At 49.1% G+C, this 20,776-nt stretch overlaps 1 protein-coding gene across 1 annotated transcript in view; it reads left to right on the forward strand.

The window, feature by feature from the left end:
* Positions 1 to 507: 507 nt before the first annotated feature.
* Positions 508 to 20,776, forward strand: part of LOC122029266 (brain acid soluble protein 1-like) — a 29,109-nt gene continuing 8,840 nt past the window's right edge. The window contains exon 1 of the mRNA XM_042588224.1: positions 508 to 886. Coding sequence (XP_042444158.1) covers positions 508 to 886 — 379 coding nt within the window. The remainder of the gene's footprint in view (positions 887 to 20,776) is intronic.

Below are 20,776 nucleotides of genomic sequence, written 5' to 3' on the forward strand. Positions count from 1 at the left end.
GCAAAAGAAAAGCCAGTTGCCAAGGTGGACGTGGTAGTAACAGGTGAGGACGAAGTAGTACTACCAGACGACACGGCATCGAACGAACTCGGAGCAAAGGAACTGCCACTTCCAAAGGAGAAAGGAGAGGTCGAAATGCTGGTGATGGCAGGAGAGGAGGTAGCGGTAGCAAAAGAAGAGAATAGAGGGGACGCAGAGGAGGAGGCAGGAAACGGGGATACGAAGGATGGAGCTGGAGCAGACGTCGTCGGCACAGAAAAGGCGGGGGGAGATGAGGACGTAGCAAACGAAGGCACCGAAGGTGCGGCACTAGCTGACGAAGCAAACAGTGTCTGAGCCGAGGACAAGGCCGGCGTCGGCGCCGGAGGGGAAGCGGAAGTACCAAACAACGGAGAGGCAGCAGTGGAAGACGAACCGAAGCCGAAGTTGGGAGTCGAAGCCCCCAATCCAAAACCAAAATTAGGGCTTGAGGAAGCGGAAGGTGCGGCGGATGCTGAGGGAAAAGGGATGGGTTTGGGAGAAGAGACCGCCTGCGAGGAAAAGAGACCGGGGGTAGTAGAGGCGGAGGATGGAGCAGATGGCGAGAAAAGACTAGAGGTAGTAGAGGCGGAGGATGGAGCAGATGGCGGGAAAAGACTGAAGGTAGAAGCGGCGGAAGATGGAGCAGACGTCGAGAAAAGACTGGAGGTAGAAAAGGCTGAGGATGCGGCCGATGAGGAGCCAAAGGTTGAGAGGCCGAAGAGAGATGGGGAGGAACCGGCGGAGGAAGAAGCGCCTAGGGAGAAACCAGTGGCGGAAGATGAGGCGGCGCCAGCGGCGGTGGGAGCGAAGGAGAAGGGGGAGGCGGAGGAGAGGGAGAAAGAGGAGGAAGCGGAAGAGACTGAGGGTTTGGGTCGACTTGGAGGAGTTGGGCCGGCGTGAGGAGTTTTGCGTGAGGAGTTTGGGTCGAGATTAGGGTTCAGAGGAGATCACGCGGCAAGGAGAGGAGAAGGCGCTCGTGGAGAGGAGAAGGCGCTCGTGGAGAGGAGTGGAGAGGAGAAGGCACTCGTGGAGAGGAGAAGGAGAGGAGAAGGCACTCGTGGAGAGGAGTGGAGAGGAGAACTCGTGGAGAGGAGTGGTGAGGAGAAGGCGCGCGCGCGTTGAGGGTTTAGAGTTTAGCAAAGCGAGGGCTGCGAATTTATTTTAAGTGAGTTTAGGGGAAACATACACAACACTTTAAAAAACGTTTTTTAAAAAAATGTTGTCTTTGACCATAAACAACAACACTAAAGACAACACTTCATTAAAAACCGTTGTCTTTAGTAAAAAGTAAATACCATAGACAACGCTTTTCACTAAAAGCGTTGTAAAACAAAGAACGACAACGTTTTTATTAAAAAGCGTTGTCTATTGGGTGTTGTTGAATGCAAAAATTCTTGTAGTGTTTCTAGGTTCCTAAACCTAGAATCAACATGTCCACCATGGACATTCCTAGACTTACTCTTCCTAGGCATATGTCTCCCCTTCTTGGGATTAATGTCTTGGTTCTCCTTAGCTCTACCATTTCTAGGCTTATCATGCATGGGTTTACTAGGGTTTTGATCTACATTAACCCTATTCCTATCATGATATCTAAAACCAAAATTTTGCATGGGTAAATAATGATAATCAAAATCATTTCTCCTAGCATGCATGGGAACATAAAAATTTGAATTTGACTTTGAATTACGATTCAAATTAGGGTATACCTCCCTTACCCTTGAAGCTCCCCCTTGATTTGAGCTCTTCTTCTTCTTCTCCCATTTCTTTAGATGCATCAACTTCTTAAGCTCTTTCTTCTTTGGGCATTTGGTGTGGTAGTGACCCTTCTCCCCACACGTGAAGCATCTAATGCACATCCTCTTCTTTTGGACTTCTTCTTTCCTACAACCCTTGTTAGTTGTTAAATTAACTTGAATGGGTTTAGGATTTACCTTCTTCTTACCCAATGGACACCTACTCTTGTAGTGTCCTTTCTCATTGCACCCGAAGCAAATGATATGGTCTTTTGACTTCGTTTTGGTGGAGGTGCTCACTAGGTTGACTTCCAAGACTTCCTCTTCACTTGTCTTGGATTCTTCTTCAACCTTTGAGGATGTAGATGCTACCTCATCTTCTTCACCCACACTTGTGAACGACCTTTCTTCATCCTTCTCCTCCTCGGAAGTTGAGTGCTCGTCACCTTCCGGTTACTCCTCCTCTACTTGAGCTTCTTCATCCATTTCTTCGGATTTCTCTTCTTCTTGTGTAGGCATAGGTTCTTCCCATTGAACCTTCTTTATCTTGCTCCACAGATCGTGAGAATTCTCATACTCACCTACACACCTTATTATATTAGGAGGCAACATATCAATTAAAATTGATATTACCTTATCATTTGCCTTCGATCGCGCGGTTTGCTCCTCCGTCCAATGTCGTGGTCGGAGCTTCTTCCCTTTCTTGTCCTTCGGGACTTCGTACGCCCTTTTGACCACCATCATGGTGTCCCAATCCGTGTTGAAGAAGACCTCCATCTTCATCATCCAATATGTGATGTCGCCAAGGCTTCCTCCTTTAAACTTTGGAGGTTCAATCAAGTCGGTCATCTTTGCTTCCTTGGCGGTTAGTCCAATGAAGAGCGACCTCACTCTGATACCACTTATAGGAGATCGGTGGTCGGCTAGCAGGGGGGTTGAATAGATGTGCCCCCCAAATTGAATGCTTCCTACGTATTTGTTACTTGCGCAAGCGGAAATACAATAATACAAACACAAATACGAAAGCTAAATACTAAAGGAAAGAATGCAAACCAATACACGTCGATGTAACGTGGCTCGGAGATAACTTGCTCCTACTCCACGGCTGTCCGTAAGGTGGACGATCCCTTAATCCGTTGGTGGATTAGTCCCCGGAAACTCTGGCTAGCATAATCCTCCTTGTCGGTGGAGAAACCTCGCCACAACTCGATCAAGAACACTTGGATTGCTAGAGCACTAGATGACTACTAATTAGGCTTTAACCAAGTCTAATTTCGTCACCTTGGTCGGCCATCCTAAGCTCCTTCTTATAGAGCTTGGAAGAAATCAGTAAGTTGATTTGTCCGTTACCAGTCGACTGGTCCTTGCACCAGTCGACTGGTGCCAACCCAACGGCTCTCTACCAGTCGACGCTATAGTGCACCAGTCGACTGCTATAGTGCACTAGTCGACTGCTACAGTGCATCAGTCGACTGCTACAGTACCGTCGATTGCTATAGTACCCGTTGACTGCTACAGTACCCCGTTGACTGCTACAGCACCTCCGCGGGATTTTTTCCTGAGTACAATCTCTCATGCACCCGTACCCTCACGATTCACTTGACTCTTCTTTACAGCCTTGACCTCTTGCTTTCAATATTACTTCCTTTGCTCTAGTCCCTCGGATGCATCCAAGCCTGTGGCTCGTCCCTAATGTCATCCTTCACGTATGCCTCGAAGTCGCTTCCCTCGGCCCTTGTCCTTGCTGCCTTGTCTACGGTCCCTCGGATGTTCCATCCTTCACCGGACCCGAAGCCGTCAACCTGAGTCACATGTGTATCCTGCAGTCTTGCACAATTCAAGTACACATATCAAATAACAAGGGTGAACCTAACTTAAATCCTTTACCCAAACACCAAAACACATGGTCCCACGAACCATTGGGATTGCTCCAACAAAGTTTTAATTTTAATCTTTCCTTTTTTGTAGATGTCTACATGATTTAAAAGAGAGAGATTAATTTTAAAACTTTCCTTTATTACCATGTACAATAGGAAATTTAGAAAAGAGATATTTTAATTGTTGTTAAAATTTCCTTTTTAATGGGAGGCCATAAAATAAGGAAGTTTTAATTATGTTAAAATTTTCCTTTTTTGCCATGACCAAGGATTATAAAAGAGAAGGAGAGGGTGCCTCATAAAAAAGACAACCTTAGCTCCTCCTCTCTTTTCTTTGGTGGTCGCCCTTGCTTCTCTTCTTTCTCCTTGTTTTCTTTCTCTCAAGGCCGGCGATACATCAAAGAAGTTCCATCTCCTTGGTGGCCGACTACTTGGAGGAGGAGAAGAAGAGAAGGTAGTTTCCTATTTTATCATCCCTTGGTGGCTCGAGAGTCTTGGAGGAGAAGAAGTGGTTCGGGTGGATTCCATCTTGGTAGATCGTTGCCCACACAACATCCAAGAGGAGGAGAGGAATACAACAGAAGATTAAGAGGTCTTTAGATACAAAGAAAGGTATAACTAATTAATGGTTTCCGCTTCAAATTAATTAGTTAGTTTTCTTTACATGGATTCTGAAACACCAACACAAGAGGCTAGTGATTTTATGTTTCGATTTTATGCTATCGATTTTGTATTTCGATTTTACGTTTCGATCTTGTGTTTCTATTGTGGTCTCTGTAGTTAAATCTAGGGTTACTGTAAGAAGTTAAATATCCAATTTCTTTGAAAGGCTTTGTTTAGGAAGTGGTAGATGATCCCATAACCAAGAAGGCCTAGTGCCTCACCATGTTTAACCTGGAAGTCAATATTTGAAATAGATATTTAATCAACTTCTGTAATATGGTTTAACTTAGGAAGATCACATCAGTTAAACTTAGAGTAAAAATGTTAAGTATCATTTCCAATCCAAGTTTAACTTCTGAAGAGCAACTTAGATTAATAATGTTAAGCATTGTTTGCAATCCAAGTTTAACTTCAGTAGAGCACATGGGTAGCTAGGTTAAATTCTGTGCTTGTACAAATTTTTGTACAGGGGAAACAGAACAGAATCCAGGTGTAGCAACCAACAATTCTCTACCCAATCACACTTAAACGTTGGAATTCGAAAATCATAGTAATTGAGCTCCTATATTTCTTGTGTCACACCATAATACATCATGCCTGCTATAATTGGATTTTTATCCTTTGAACTTGCAACTTGCATTGTTTGTGCGAGCAAGCTTACACTCGAGTTTTGAACAACTTGTGCATTATCACGTTCTTTTGTGTAATAAGTGACCCCATCGATCATATAACTAGAGTATTTTAGCACTTGCTTGCTAGGTTCATTCGCCAATAGCTTCACTTTTTCTGATAATTGATTGGAGGACGAGGATGTTGTATTTGTAACCTACAATTTATCATAAGGGGGTTTAATTATTAAATTTCTTAAAGTTCTTGTGTTCAATAATAAACATGCTAATATTTATGGTACTTACATGTTCATGAAACCAAGAAATAAAACTTCTGTGGTGGCTATCTTGTAACCACTTTGCACCTTTAATAGGAAATTTTTGCTTCAAGTGTGTCATATGTTCCCTAATCAAAAACATTTTAAGAGATTAATAAGATATTTTTGTTAACAATTTCATGAGATTATTACTGAACTAGAGGGCTTACACAATGTAAGGATCAACCTCAGCGTCATTTTCCAATACATAACGATGTGCTTGTTCCCACTTATCGTGACAACAGAAGTGCACCTTGGCACCTGACAAGGACTTAGTGAGTATTGCTTCACGATGCTTTGATGGAATCCCTATCGTGTTCATATTAGATAGAAATTCTAAGCAAAACTCTACAACTTCTTCAGCAATATAACATTCAGCTATGCATCCTTTTGGTCGATTTCTATTCCGCACATAACCTTTTAATGTTCTCATATATCTTTCAAATGGAAACATCCATTTATACCAAATAGGTCCACACAACTTGACCTCACGCACGAGATGGACTGTTAAGTGAACCATTATATAAAAAAATGAAGGTGAAAAATATTTTTCAAACAAACACAACATCGTCACAATTTCTATTTGTACATTATCCAACTTCGAGGCATCTATTACTTTGTTACATAACACATTGAAGAAGAAACAAAACCTTGTGATAGCATTTCTGACATGCTTGGGTAGAACATATTTGATCCGGTGGTAAGAGCGGGCCCCCCCTCTCTCTTGCAATGTCAACGCCGAGTGGAATTCACCGGAGTAGCCGCCCATCCGGGAGGAGTGTGGTCCGACCGGACGGACGACCATAGAAGGCTGGGCCGATGGAATCGAATACCCGGACGGGTCTGGCCGGCTCGCACTTATGGTTGGAAGGCACCCTGTCAAATCGGGGTTCCGACGCTCAGTTAAAAAGGTCATGGACCGAGCTGACCTTTTGACCGACCACAGTCATAAAGCACCCCTGTTTATTAGTCTCCACAAAGCACAAGTAAACCACTGCGGATGTCCGGCCGGATGTTGAGGGAGTTGTCCGCCCGGACGCTAGATCTGAAGCAAAGGGGAAAAGGACAAGGGAGGTCTTTTTCTGACAGCAGGTATGTTTTACGTGTAGGCCATGCTCCAAATCTTGTGACAGGGGATTCTGCTGTCCCATCGAGGACATGCTTTGACTGTAGCGGTATGGGTCAGGTGAGCTTTCTGACAACTGCATACCGAGGAAAGGACAGAGGACACATATGCACCTCGGTATGCGTGCCCTAACCCTTCACAACTCTATATAAAGAGCCTCAGACTTCGCCGGAGGTACGCATTCTGAGACTTTGGGAGCCACCTTTTTCATCGTAGCTTACCTGACTTGAGCGTCGGAGGGTCGCCGCCGGGAACCCCTTCCCGGCTCGACTTCTGTGCAGGCTAGCCGGAGCGTCGCGCCACCAGTGGGAGGTCTACATCAGCGAGCCGAAGAGCGCCACATGCCCAGCGTCTGTTGACTTCTGGTTCGGACAGGATCAAATTGGCGCCGTCTGTGGGAACGCTCCTGCATCCGACTGGAAACAATGGATGAGGCTGGACGACAACACACGGTGGCGCTTTCGACGGAAGAACTCGAAGCTCTGGTCGAGATAAGGGCCGCCAAACTTGTGGAACAAAAATAGAAAGCAACGGCCGAACGGTCGGAGCAACAAGCAACATCTGCGTCGGGTGGCCGAGCGGAAGCACCTCCAGCCACCGTCGCATTCCACAGTCGCACCAGCTCGAAGAGATAGGGATCTTCTTGAGACGAGATGCCAAGGCGGGATGACAGAAAAGGGAAAGCTCCCCGGGCGGACTCATCTCCCGAGCGGATCAATCGCCAATTTTCGGAGGCTATTCTACGAGACCCTCTTCTCAAGCACTACGTGGCTCCGACGATCGGCGAGTACAACGGAACAACGGACCCGGATGATCATCTGGGTAAGTTCGATAACACAGCTACGCTCCATCAGTATACAGATTGAGTAAAGTGCCGAGTCTTTCTTACCACTCTCTCGGGATCGGCTCAACGGTGGTTTCGGAGGTTGCCGGACGGATCCATCACTAGCTTCAAGGACTTCTGAACGGCCTTCCTCCACCACTTCGCCAGCAGTCGGCGTTATCAGAAGACAAGTGTCAGCTTGTTTGCCATCAAGCAAGAGCCGAGAGAATCGCTTCGAGCTTACATCCAGCGATTCAACCAAGTGGCGATGGATATCCCAACGGCCACATCAGAGACGATGATGAATGCCTTCACACAAGGCCTTGTGGATGGGGACTTCTTCCGGTCGCTCATCCGAAAGCCGCCCCGAGATTATGATCACATGCTGCATCGGGCAAACGAATACATAAACGTGGAAGAAGCGCAAGCCGCTCGGAAAAAGGAAACTCCAACCGAGCGTGCACCTGTTCATGCCGAGCGGAAACAGCACGCCGCTCAGCAGCCACCCAGAGGACTGAGGACCGAAGCAATTCGATCCCCCCACGCCAGATCACACGTACAAGAAGTGGCTGCCGCTCGGCCCAAGCCAAAGAAGAGGTGGACCCCTATGTTCTGCTCCTTCCACCAGGCGGATACGCACAACACGAGGGATTGTCAAAGTCTTCCCTTCGTGGCCAATCTCGTTCCCAGGAGAGCCGAACGACGGTCTCCTCCCATCGACAGGAGACAAAGGACCCATGAAGCCAACCGGGCCCGCACCGAAAGGCGACATCAACAGACACCCGATCGGCATAGATCTCCGAGACAGGAGAATCGCCGGGCGTCTAGAGAACGGTCACGACCGTCCACTTGAGAAGAGGAAAACAGGAGCAACACTTCCCGGGGCGAGATCAACGTTATCGTTGGTGGGCCGACCGGAGGAGACTCCAACCGAGCCAGAAAGGCGGGCGTCCGACAGCTGCAGATCCACGCAGTCGGCTGTAGTCAAGAGCGGGCAAGTGGACCGGAAATCACTTTCGGGCCCGGAGACTTAGAAGGAGTAGAAGTGCCCCACGACGACGCTCTGCTCATTAAAGCGGTAATAGCAAATTATACTATTCACCGCATATTTGTTGACATAGGGAGCTCAGTCAACATCATATTCAAGAAGGCGTTCGATCAGCTGCAAATTGATCAAGCCGAGCTACTTCCCATGACGACCCCGCTCTACGGGTTTACGGGCAACGAAGTTCAGCCGGTCGGACAAATTCGGCTGGCTATTTCATTGGGAGAAGAGCCGCTCAGGAGGACCAGGGCAATAAACTTCGTGGTGGTAGACTCTCCTTCGTCCTACAACGTCATTTTGGGACGACCGGCGCTCGGCGAATTCCGAGCGGTTGTCTCAACCTTCCACCAGAAGATAAAGTTCCCCGTGGAGGACAAAGTAGGAGAAGTACGTGGAGATCAGCTAGCAGCTCGGCGGTGCTATATAGAGATGGTCCGAGCAGAAGCTTGTTCCGCTCGGAAGGCGCCCCGAACTGAGGTACACGCCATAACCGAGAAACCTCCTGCTTTAATTTATGATGAAAAGAAGGAGGTTCAGATCCATCCGACTCGATCGGAGGCCACGACTTTTATCGCTTCTGATCTGGAGGAGGGGCAAAAGGAGGAGCTGATCCAATGCCTCCAACGAAATCATGATGTTTTCGTCTGGTCGACACATGAGTTGCCCGGAATTTCGCCGAGCCTATCGCAGCATGAGTTGCATGTCCGACCGGACGCTCGGCCGAGAAAGCAGAGAAAAAGGGATTTCAGCGCCGCAGAATGCCATCATCCGGCGGAAGTAGAAAACTTCTGGAGGCCGGCCACATACGCGAGGTGCAGTTCCCGAGCTGGCTGGCTAACGTAGTATTAGTCTCCAAGCCGGGCGGCAAGTGGAGAGTCTGCATCGACTTACGGGACTTAAACAAAGCATGCCCCAAGGACTTCTATCCTCTGCCACGGATAGATCAGCTGGTGGACTCTACGGCCGGCTGCGAATTGATTTGCATGCTCAACGCATACCAAGGCTATCATCAGGTGCCGCTCACCCAAGAAAAGTTAGTTTTGTGACGGCCGACGGCACATATTGCTATAATGTGATGCCGTTCGGCTTGAAGAATGTCGGGGCCGCCTATCAACGCTTGATGAACAAGGTGTTCAAGGAGCAGATCGGGCGTAATCTGGAAGTCTATGTGGACGACATTCTTATCAAATCCGTCCGAGCTGCCGATCTCTTCAGGGACATGGAAGAAACCTTCCGAACGCTACGCAAATATGGAGTCAAGCTAAATCCTCAGAAATGCTTGTTCGGAGCAAAAGGGGGGCGTTTCTTGGGATATATAGTGACCGAGCGGAAGTCCGTCAATCAGAAGGTGAAAGCTCGCAAGAGGAAGTAGTGGCAGCTTCTTGAGAGTTTGATGTCTTCCCTTCATCTTCAATCCCCCACCAGCATCCTTAGCTGCAGTGGGATGAAGAATGGCCACTGGCTTTTGTCTGATCTTAAGTTCTCAACATTAACAACTTCATCAAGTAATTGGTGTGCTGCCTTGAGATATTTAATCTGGATCATTGTTGTAAGAACTGGGTGCTCAAGGGCGAACGGCGAAGAGCAGCCGTGTATTTTCTAAGCCACATTTTGAAAGATGTCAATCTCGTTACACGGGCTCGAGAAGTTGGCCTTCGCTTTGGTCCTAGCCGACCATATTTCTTGGCTCACACCATCATCGTCCGGACGAATAGCCCACTGTTGAATCCAGAAGCGTCCGAACGGCTCATCAAGTGGACGACATAACTAAGTGAATTTGACATCCAATATCAGCCCCGTCGGCGATCAAAGCGCAATCCTTGGCTGATTTTGTGACCGAAGTGCAGAGGCCAGAGCCGGAAGCTCTGTGGAGAATATATGTGGATGGGTCTTCCACTCGGCTCGGAAGTGGGATCGGAATATTGCTACTCTCACCTCAAGAAGAAAAGATGCACCTATCCGTCCGACTAGATTACAAGGCCACCAACAATGAAGCAGAGTATGAGGCCCTCATAGCCGGATTGCAGGCAACCCGGCATGTGGGTGCCAGTCGGGTGACTCTCTATTCGGATTCACAGTTGGCCGCTCAGCAACTTTCTGGTACCTTTGAAATCAACAGCTTTTGGCTTAAGCTCTACGCTGAAGCCTTTGGAAAACTCAAAGCCACTTTCCGAGAGGTCCTTATTCAAAAAATTCCCCGAACGGAGAACCAGGCAGCAGATGACTTGGCCAAGCTAGCAAGTTCTATAGTGCCGGTCACCATTCAAGAACCTATTGAAAAGTACTACCGGTATCGCATGTCGACCTGGATGGAAAGCCTCGCTTCCAAGCGATTGGAGGACGCCCATCATAGAGTTCCTCCGCTCGGAAGCCACACCGGCCGATCGGGATCCCAGCTTTCAGGAGGAGAGCGGTCGGTTCACACTTATCGGTGATCAGCTCTACAAGAAGGCTTTCGCCCGCTGTTGAAGTGTGTGAGCTCGGAAGATTCGGCTTACATCCTCCGTGAGGTACATCAAGGATCATGCGGAGGACATCCGAGCGGACGATCACTAGCCAAGAAGATTACGCTAGCGGGATACTTTTGGCCGACCTTACAAATGGACGCCGCTCGGTCCTTCCATGAAGTATCACAACTTCTCTCACCGACCGGCAGAGGTGATGAAAGCATCAACCGTTTCATGTCCGCTCGATCAATGGGGAATGGATATTGTGGGTCCCTTTCCAATGGCGACGGGCAGAGGAAATTTTTGCTGGTGGCGGTCGATTATTTCTCCAAATGGGTGAAGCCGAGCCACTAGCCGTGATCACCGAACGGATGGTCAAAAAATTTATTTGGCAACACATCATCTGTAGGTTCGTATCCCTCGCCGATTGGTTTCCGACAATGGGCGGCAATTCACGAGGAAGGTGCTGGAAGATTGGTGCAAAAGCTACGACATCGAGCAACACTTCACGTCCGTGGCTTACCCCAAAGCAATGGTCGTCAAGTAGCCAACGGAAATTCTCCAGACTCGGCTCGACCACGGGAGGAAGTTGGCGGATGAAGTGCGGGCTTTATGGGCCATCCGGACGACTCCTAAGGAAGGAACGGGCGTTACCTTTCATCTGGTGTACGGCGGCGAAGCGGTCATTCCGGTTGAAGTCGGAGTCGAGTCCGTCCGAGTCCAATGTTATGATGAAGGCAACGCCGAGCGGAGGAATATGGAGCTGGATTTGGTTGACGAAGAGCGTGCCAAAGCATCCGTTCGGTTGATGGCGTACCGTCAACGAATGAAGCAAAACTATAACCGGCGCGTCATTCCCCGATCATTCCAGGTCGGCGACCTTGTCTGGAAGAAAGTCAAGCCGGTCGGCGACGTCGGCAAGCTTGAAGCTCCCTGGGCAGGTCCCTTCAAAGTCATCGAAAAGCTCCGCTCGGGCGCGTATTATCTAGAGGATGAGGACGGTCGGCAGCTAGATAGGCCGTGGAACGCGAACCACCTCCAGCCTTACCGGGCAGGGTGAAAGGTGTGCCTATGTAAATCATCCTGTGTACATTTTTCGACTGAATACTTGAAATGCAGAAATGAAAAGTCAAAGAAACAAATATAAGGCATCGTCATCAAGTATCAAGGGGCCCGTACCGTCCGGACGGGGGGAATTATCCGAGCCAAAGTACTCGACGAAGCAGATCCTGAGCCGTTCGGCTAAGCGAAGTAGAAAGATGGAAGCACTTTGAGTATTCTCTGCGGAAAGGAAAGCCAAGGTCGCTCGACCTGGTAAGGAGTTAGCCTTCAAGCCCGTCTAGCCCAGACGTTAAACCGTAGAGCCGCGCCGTCCGGCTATAAATATCCGCGCCGACGAGCTCCGTCGTTAAAGATCGAGAGCCGCGCCGTCCGGCTATAAATATCCGCGCCGACGAGCTCCGTCGTTAAAGATCGAGAGCCGCACCGTCCGGCTATAAATATCCGCGCCGACGAGCTCCGTCGTTAAAGATCGAGAGTCGCGCCGACGTCTATAAATAATCCGAGCGGACGAACCGACGAGCCCCGGCTATAAATATCCGCGCCGACGAGCTCCGTCGTTAAAGATCGAGAGCCGCGCCGTCCGGCTATAAATATCCGCGCCGACGAGCTCCGTCGTTAAAGATCGAGAGCCGCGCCGTCCGGCTATAAATATCCGCGCCGACGAGCTCCGTCGTTAAAGATCGAGAGCCGCGCCGTCCGGCTATAAATATCCGCGCCGACGAGCTCCGTCGTTAAAGATCGAGAGCCGCGCCGTCCGGCTATAAATATCCGCGCCGACGAGCTCCGTCGTTAAAGATCGAGAGCCGCGCCGTCCGGCTATAAATATCCGCGCCGACGAGCTCCGTCGTTAAAGATCGAGAGCCGCGCCGTCCGACTATAAATATCCTCGCCGACGAGCTTCGTCGTTAAAGATCGAGAGCCGCGCCGTCCGGCTATAAATATCCGCGCCGACGAGCTCCGTCGTTAAAGATCGAGAGCCGCGCCGTCCGGCTATAAATATCCGCGCCGACGAGCTCCGTGGTTAAAGATCGAGAGCCGCGCCGTCCGACTATAAATATCCGCGCCGACGAGCTCCGTCGTTAAAGATCGAGAGCCGCGCCGTCCGGCTATAAATATCCGCGCCGACGAGCTCCGTCGTTAAAGATCGAGAGCCGCGCCGTCCGGCTATAAATATCTGCGCCGACGAGCTCCGTCGTTAAAGATCGAGAGCCGCGCCGTCCGGCTATAAATATCCGAGCGGACGAACCGACGAGCCCCGTCGTTAAAGATCGAGAGACGAGCCGGCGTCTATAAATAATCCGAGCGGACGAACCGACGAGCTCCGTCGTTAAAGATCGAGAGCCGCGTCGTCCGGCTATAAATATCCATGCCGTCGAGCTCCGACGTTAAATATCGAGAGACCGACGCTAAGTTCCGCTCAGGCTCGAGGTATATAGGTTCTGATCGGCTTATGACGAGCGATTCTTACTAGCAACACAGAATGATATGCGGCCGAATGGAAGGGCTGGGGAAAACAATGATAGCAGACGAGCGGACAACACAAGTATTAGCAAGGGGACAGTGCAAAAAGGTCGAACACACGAAAACAAAGCATTTCATTAAAATTAAAACCTTAGGCCGAGTGGCCTAAGTACAAAAAGGTTAATGTTCGTCCGAGCGACGATATTACAAGAATTACTCGATGTAGTCGTAGAGGTCCCTCGGAATGTTGTTGAGGAGCTCCACCTGATCGCCGGCCGGAATATTGGTGGAATCCGAAAGAAGGCCCTTCGACTTCAGGTAGGTCACAGTGGCCTTAATGGCCAAGTCGAAAGCCGAGTACATCCGCTCGCAAATTTTCTCCGAGAACTCGGGCGATCGGATGTGGCTTTGTCGGAAAGCGGCGACTCGGCCCGGCTCGGCATCCTGGTATTCTTTGAAGGCGAGGGCCTCATTCAGACGTTCAATCTTCTCCGCATCGGCCGAGCGGCCTGCCTTCTCCCGGCCAAGCTTCTCCGTCGGCTCCTTTATCCTCAACTCCAAGCCCCGGGCCTCCACGTTTTTCTTCTCCAGATCGGAGATGGCTGTGTTCTTCCGAGTGGTGGCCAGAGTTATCTTCGCTCGGACTCGACTAGGGCGTGGGCCCGGTCACTGTTTTCTTCTGCTCAGCAGCCAGCAGAGTTTGAGCTTTCTTTAGTTCTTTTTGCAGCTCGGAGTAGGAAGGGCCTTGGGAGCCGCCCGGCCGCCCGCCACCCGCAGTTGCCTTATCTCCTCGTCCGCCATAGCCAGCGGCTGGCAATGATATCTCTTCCACCCATCTCTGAAACAAGGCGCAGTTGTTAAAAGCCGAGCGGAAATATTCAGGAAAAACTTTAAAAACAACAAACTTACCCCCGTGGATCAGTGCTACTCGCGCCCGAGCGTCGGCCCACATCTCGGCGAGGGGCCCTTTCAAAGTAATGGTGTGCTCGGGCGCGGTGGGCCGGTCGGCTTCTGGTAGCAACTCTTCAGTTGGAAGATGAAGAGTAACTCGTACCGTGCGGCCATGACCAGAGATAGCCCGACCGGGATCAGAAGCTGGCGCAGAAATTCGCGAATGGATGGTTGAGCGTTGGACTGAACGGCTAGCAGGGGGGAGAGTGTCGACCGGAGTGGCCTCGACTGGAGTAGGCAGCTCGTCCCAGTCAGAAGGAGTCCGGTCGGACGAGATGGTCTCGGGTACAGGCGCCTTGCCTTTAGCAGCCACGGCGGCCCGGTCGGAAGGTTGGACCGCGGAGGTAGCCGAGCGTAGCGGAGTCTCCACCCGACGTCTCTTTTGCAGTGGCTGTTCCTCCTCCCGAACGGACCCTTCCTCTGGGGCCGTTGGTTCCCTGGAGGGGGTAGCTCCGCTGGCTACCTGCCGTTGAGAGGTCGGAGCGGCCGATTCAGCCTGGGTGCCGCTTTCTCCTTCGTGAGAACCGACCGGCTGAATACCCAGCGCCTCCATTTCTTTGGCCGGCCATCACCGAGTCCATGACGATGTCAGCTACATGAAAAGGAGAAGAAATCAGTTAGCAATTAAAGCAAGCGCCCAAGCAAAATTCTTACCGAAGCCGGTCGGAAGTGGGGTCCGTATAGGACTTAGCCCAAAAATGTACATCACTCCCTCGTGGAGAAGTTTGTTGATGTCAAGATACATTTGCGGCGTGAAGATAATCCGGTCGGGTCTTGAATTTCTTCAACTCGGGAGTAGGAGGTAGATTGACCTGCCACTGGGTCGGAAAGTTGGGCTGACCGGGCATGCGAATATAGAAATAATAGTCCTTCCAGTGTTTATTGGAAGTGGGTAGTTTATTGAAGAAGACCAGACCGGGCCGAGCTTGGAACATAAAGGTGCCCGGCTCGGCTTGCTTAGGATAATAGAAATAAAAGAAGACCTCCGGTCGGAGGGGAATGTTGTGAATCTTGAACAAAACGACAACGCCGCAGAGGAGACGGAAGGTATTTGGTACTAAACTTCCGAGCGGCACGCCAAAATAATTACAGACGTCTGCTATAAAGGGATGCACGGGGAACCGCAGACCGGCGGTAAATTGGTCGCGAAAGACACAGAAACCACCACGCGGCGGTCTGTGTGGCCGAGCGGCGGGAACAGCTAGACGAACTTCGATATCCTCGGGGATTTCAAAATTGTCAGCCAGAATATCAAAATCCCGTTGTTCGAAACGGGATCGCATGGTAGTATACCATGGGCCTAAGGATTGTTCTTCGGGATGAGAGGAACTGGCCATGATCCGGATAGGGGAAATCAAAAAAGGAAGTTCCAAAGACGAAGAAAGGGAATTTCAAAGACTGAAGCTAGGGGAAGAAAGGCGAATTAGATACCGGAAAGGAAGAGGAAAGACCTAAAACCTTACTGAGGGGAGATGGATCGGGGAAAGGCGCCGGAGAGCGTCAGGGGGCAGCGACCAGATCGCCGGAGCTCCAAAGCGCAGAGAGCAGCAGCAGAGGTAATGGGGGCGTGTGAAGGTGAGAAGGAAACGAAGAGTTTTTAGGGTGAGGGCCGGGCGGCCTCCACCGTCGGATCCAGGTCACGGGAATCAAAGCATACATCTAGCCGTTTATTTCGAATTGCTTCGATCACATCAAAATATCATGCAACCGCCTCCGTACTCTGGTGGCATTGCTCCACATGGCAGTCAATCATTCGGAGCATTTAATGAAGGTATGATCGACCTTGATGTCGAAGATTGGCGCAGAACGCGAGGAGATCCGGTGAAGGCCATCGTTGATTCATTCAAGGATATTTCCTCGGCTGACCGAGCGGAGAGTATTAGCATGGAGGAGCCGTTCGGCTAGACTCACAGTCCAGTCAGTCGGACTATTCGCCTCCTTCGACTAGACTTGAAAGGGAGGCAAGTGATCCGGTGGTAAGAGCGGGCCCCCCCTCTCTCTTGCAATGTCAACGCCGAGTGGAATTCACCGGAGTAGCCGCCCATCCGGGAGGAGTGTGGTCCGACCGGACGGACGACCATAGAAGGCCGGGCTGATGGAATCGAATACCCGGACGGGTCTGGCCGGCTCGCACTTATGGTTGGAAGGCACCCTGTCAAATCGGGGTTCCGACGCTCAGTTAAAAAGGTCATGGACCGAGCTGACCTTTTGACCGACCACAGTCATAAAGCACCCCTGTTTATTAGTCTCCACAAAGCACAAGTAAACCACTGCGGATGTCCGGCCGGATGTTGAGGGAGTTGTCCGCCCGGACGCTAGATCTGAAGCAAAGGGGAAAAGGACAAGGGAGGTCTTTTTCTGACAGCAGGTATGTTTTACGTGTAGGCCATGCTCCAAATCTTGTGATAGGGGATTCTGCTGTCCCATCGAGGACATGATTTGACTGTAGCGGTATGGGTCAGGTGAGCTTTCTGACAACTATATACCGAGGAAAGGACAGAGGACACATATGCACCTCGGTATGCGTGCCCTAACCCTTCACAACTCTATATAAAGAGCCTCAGATTTCGCCGGAGGTACGCATTCAGAGACTTTGGAAGCCACTTCGTTCATCGTAGCTTACCTGACTTGAGCGTCGGAGGGTCGCCGCCGGGAACCCCTTCCCGGCTCGACTTCTGTGCAGGCTAGCCGGAGCGTCGCGCCACCAGTGGGAGGTCTACATCAGCGAGCCGAAGAGCGCCACATGCCCAGCGTCTGTTGACTTCTGTTTCGGACAGGATCAATATTGTTGGTGCAATATCCTTTAGGTCAAGGTTGACCTGGTTGACTAAGCTTGAGTCTTGGTTTGTGTTTCGATGTTTGACAATATATTGAGTTTAGATGATATGGACAATGCAGGTGCAGTTGTTCATTTGGGGAGATTGTTGATACAATTCCCGTTTGGTCAAGGTTGACCAGTTGAGATGTGAAGGAAAGTCAAGTAGGTAAAAGGATGACCGGATACCTGACTGGAAAGTCCTGGTGAGTGAAGCCAGGCAGAAGAAAGTCCTAGTGAGTGAAGCTAGGCAGATTGGAAGTCCTAGTGAGTGAAGCTAGGCAGTATGAAAGTCCTGGTGAGTGAAGCCAGGCAGAAGAGAAGTCTTAGTGAGTGAAGCTAGGCAGATTGGAAGTCCTAGTGAGTGAAGCTAGGCAGTATGAAAGTTCTGGTGAGTGAAGCCAGGCAGAAGAGAAGTCCTAGTGAGTGAAGCTAGGCAGATTGGAAGTCCTAGTGAGTGAAGCTAGGCAGTATGAAAGTCCTGATGAGTGAAGTCAAGCAGAAGAGAAGTCCTAGTGAGTGAAGCTAGGCAGATTGGAAGTCCTAGTGAGTGAAGCTAGGCAGATTGGAAGTCCTAGTGAGTGAAGCTAGGCAGTGTGAAAGTCCTGGTGAGTGAAGCCAGGCAAGGAAAATCCAGATGGGTCAAGGTTGACCAGACATTTGGTGAAAGTCCAAGTAGTTCAAAGGGATTGACTGGATACTTGGCACAAGAAAGAAAAATCCAAGTAGGTCAAAGGGATTGACCGGATACTTGGCAAGAAGAGAAAAGTCCAAGTGGGTCAAAGGGATTGACCGGACACTTGGTGAGAGAGTCCTAGCTGGTCAAGGGTGACCGGATGCTAGGTTTGATGTACCAACAGGTCAAGGTTGATCGGATATTGGTTTGGGGGGCTTGGGACTTGGTTTTGGGCAAAAACCAGCAGCTGGATCGATCAGCCGATCGATTGGCTGGAGCCCAATCGATCGGCCGATCAATTGGGGAGTCCCCGCGAGAAGCCTTCATCCCAATCAATCAGTGGATCGATTGGGAGGCAGTCGCGAACGCAAAGAAGCCTGCTGGATCGATCATTTGATCGATCCAGAGGTCCCAATTGATCAGTGGATCGATTGGGAAGCTGCGATTTGTCGCGATAAGTCCTGGATCGATCAGCCGATCGATTCAGGCAAATTCCCAGAGCACAGAGGCTCTCTGGATCGATCAGTTGATCGATCCAAATCCTCCTCGATCGATTGGGAGCAATCTAATCGATCGGGATCCGACCGTTGGCGTCGTTTATAGCTACAGGCGTTCGATTCCTTTGGAGAACTTCACCGATTCATCTCAGATCATCACAGTGCTCCCACAGCTTCTCCAAAAAGTTCAGATCGCCAGTTCTTGATGGTTCTTGGAGGTTTTCCAAGTTAAGAGGCGGATCTACAGCTGAAGAAGAAAGCTAGGGTTAGAGTTTTCTTGTAAGCTTGTGCTGTATTTTGTTTCCCTTTCCTTTTCTTCTTGTAGTGTGAACTTGTAGGGCTTCTCCACCTTTGGTAGTTACCATAAAGGAGGGTTTTCATAGTGGAGGGTGCGTGAGTGTGTGGATCCTTGGATTAGTCACCTCTTGTGAGTTGGATATCAAGTAAAATCCATTTGTTAGCATTGTATGTGTTTGTTTTTTGTATTTCCGCTGCACATCATCAAAGAAACAAGCAACGAAGAACACGACGAGCTATTCACCCCCCCCCCCGTCTAGCTACATTTTGGTCCCAACAAGTGGTATCAGAGCAAGGCCGCTCTTCACTGGAATCATCGCCGGAAGGGGCAAACATAACAAGAAGAGCTAGAGGGTGAAGAAGTTGGAGCAAATTCATCAAAGTCAAAAATTCAAGAAGCTCAACTTCAAGATGCAATTCCAAGATGGACTTGGTTTTGACACAAGGGTGGCTCCACCGTACACATCTACAAGCTTCGATCTTTGGAAATCAAGGATCGAAAACTTCTTAATGGTGGAGATAGAACAATGGTTTGCTCTTATGGAAGGCTTCGAAGCTCCAACGAACTCCAAGGGCAAAGTCCTCAAGAAAAGCAAATGGAGCCCGGAGCAAGTCCAAAGGTGTGAAGCAAATGACAAGGTAACCAAACTATTGGTTAATTTATTACCTAGCACAATTCTATGCAAAATTGGAAAATATGAAGATGCCAAAGAGCTTTGGAGCAAGTTGGCTAAGCTCCATGAAGAACCCTCCGCTATACCGAATCAAGAGGAATCCAAAGAGGGCGACTCATTGGAGCAAGACCAAGAGGAGGACTCCAAAGTTGAGAGATGCTCAACTTCCGAAGAAGAAGTCCAAGAAGAAGCTTCATCTTCAAAGGGATGCAATGAAGAGGGCAAGGAGGGAGCATACTCCTTGTTTCATGTACAAGATGAAGATGAAGAAGTCTTCACCTCTAGGATTGAGGGGGAGCAACTTTTGGTGACATCGGATCAAAAAGAAGGAGAAGTCTCCACATCCGGGTCAAGAAGAGAAGAGGATGAAGAAGCTTCCACCTCTACAAATCAAGTCATATCTATTGGAGGAGAATCATCATCGGATCAAGAGGAAGCCTCCACATCAGGATCCAAAGGAGAAGAAGCCACCCCTACACAAGAAGGTATAAATAGTTCATTTAAAAATAAAAATCATATTATATATTTTGAGTGTAGGGAAAAAGGGCATTACAAAAGTAAATGCCCTAAATTGGCCAAGAAGAAGGGTCAAGTGGCACCTAAGGGCAAGGAGAAGTTCAAAGAGACCGCTCCTAGAACCAAGAAGAACAAGGAGCACATTGTGTGCTTCTCTTGCAATCAAAAGGGACATTATCGGAGTCAATGTCCCAAGCGGAAGAAAGCGGTCAAGGCTCAAGGAGGAAGCTCAACTCAAGGGGGAGCCTCCAGGGTAAAAAGAAAGGTAACTTTTATTGAGCCTACCCCTTTAAATAATGGTAAAAAGCATGCTAGTTCTAAATTATATCACTTTAATGCTATTTACCATAAGAATAGAGAGCATGATGTTATTAAAGAAAATCATGTGGCTCTCCATGCTAAGACTACCAAACCTAGGTCTAGGAAGGTAGGTAAAAGTCTAGGAAATAACACTAAGGAATTTAGCTACAAGCCTAGAAACCAAAATGCTCATGGACTTAATGGAAAACCAAAAACTAAGGACTTAGTGATGGAGAATCAAGTCTTGAGGTTAAGACTTGACAAACTAGAAAAGACCCTAAAAAGGATGAAAAATATCCTTAAAGGGAAAAATTAGCAAAATCTAGGTTTAGGACAACAAGGGTCATCCAAGGGCCATAGAGGTTTGGGATACAAACCTAAAACCAAAAGGGATGTACCTACTTATCATAGAGTTCCATATAGTTATGGAACAAACCCTAGGTCTAGTGGTCAAGCCAAAAATACTAGGGAGGTCATCCCTAAGAGTATTTTTGCAACAAATGTGACTAAGACTTCTAAGAAGTCCAAGAATGTCACAAAAAAGGTCACAAGGGAAGCAATCCCTAGGGTTGACCTAGAAAATGTGACCAAGGCTTCTAAGAAGCCAAAGAAGGTCACTAGGAAGGTGTCTAGGGAAGTTATCCCTAGTGAGTACCTAGAGCATCTAAGGAGCACCAATAGGTTTTGGGTTCCTAGGAGCATCTTCTCTACCCCATAGATGGGTTAGAGAGTGTCAACTCTAAGTGAAAGGGTAGTTAACCTACTCATGAAGAAGTTGACACTCAAGGAGCATTTTCAAGGTCATTATTAATCTTTGAAAATGAAATAGATATATCATTTACTCCTTGGAAGAGTAAAATGTGCCTA

Source organism: Zingiber officinale, chromosome 1B (assembly GCF_018446385.1).
Source record: "Zingiber officinale cultivar Zhangliang chromosome 1B, Zo_v1.1, whole genome shotgun sequence".
Classification (NCBI taxonomy): Eukaryota; Viridiplantae; Streptophyta; class Magnoliopsida; order Zingiberales; family Zingiberaceae; genus Zingiber; species Zingiber officinale.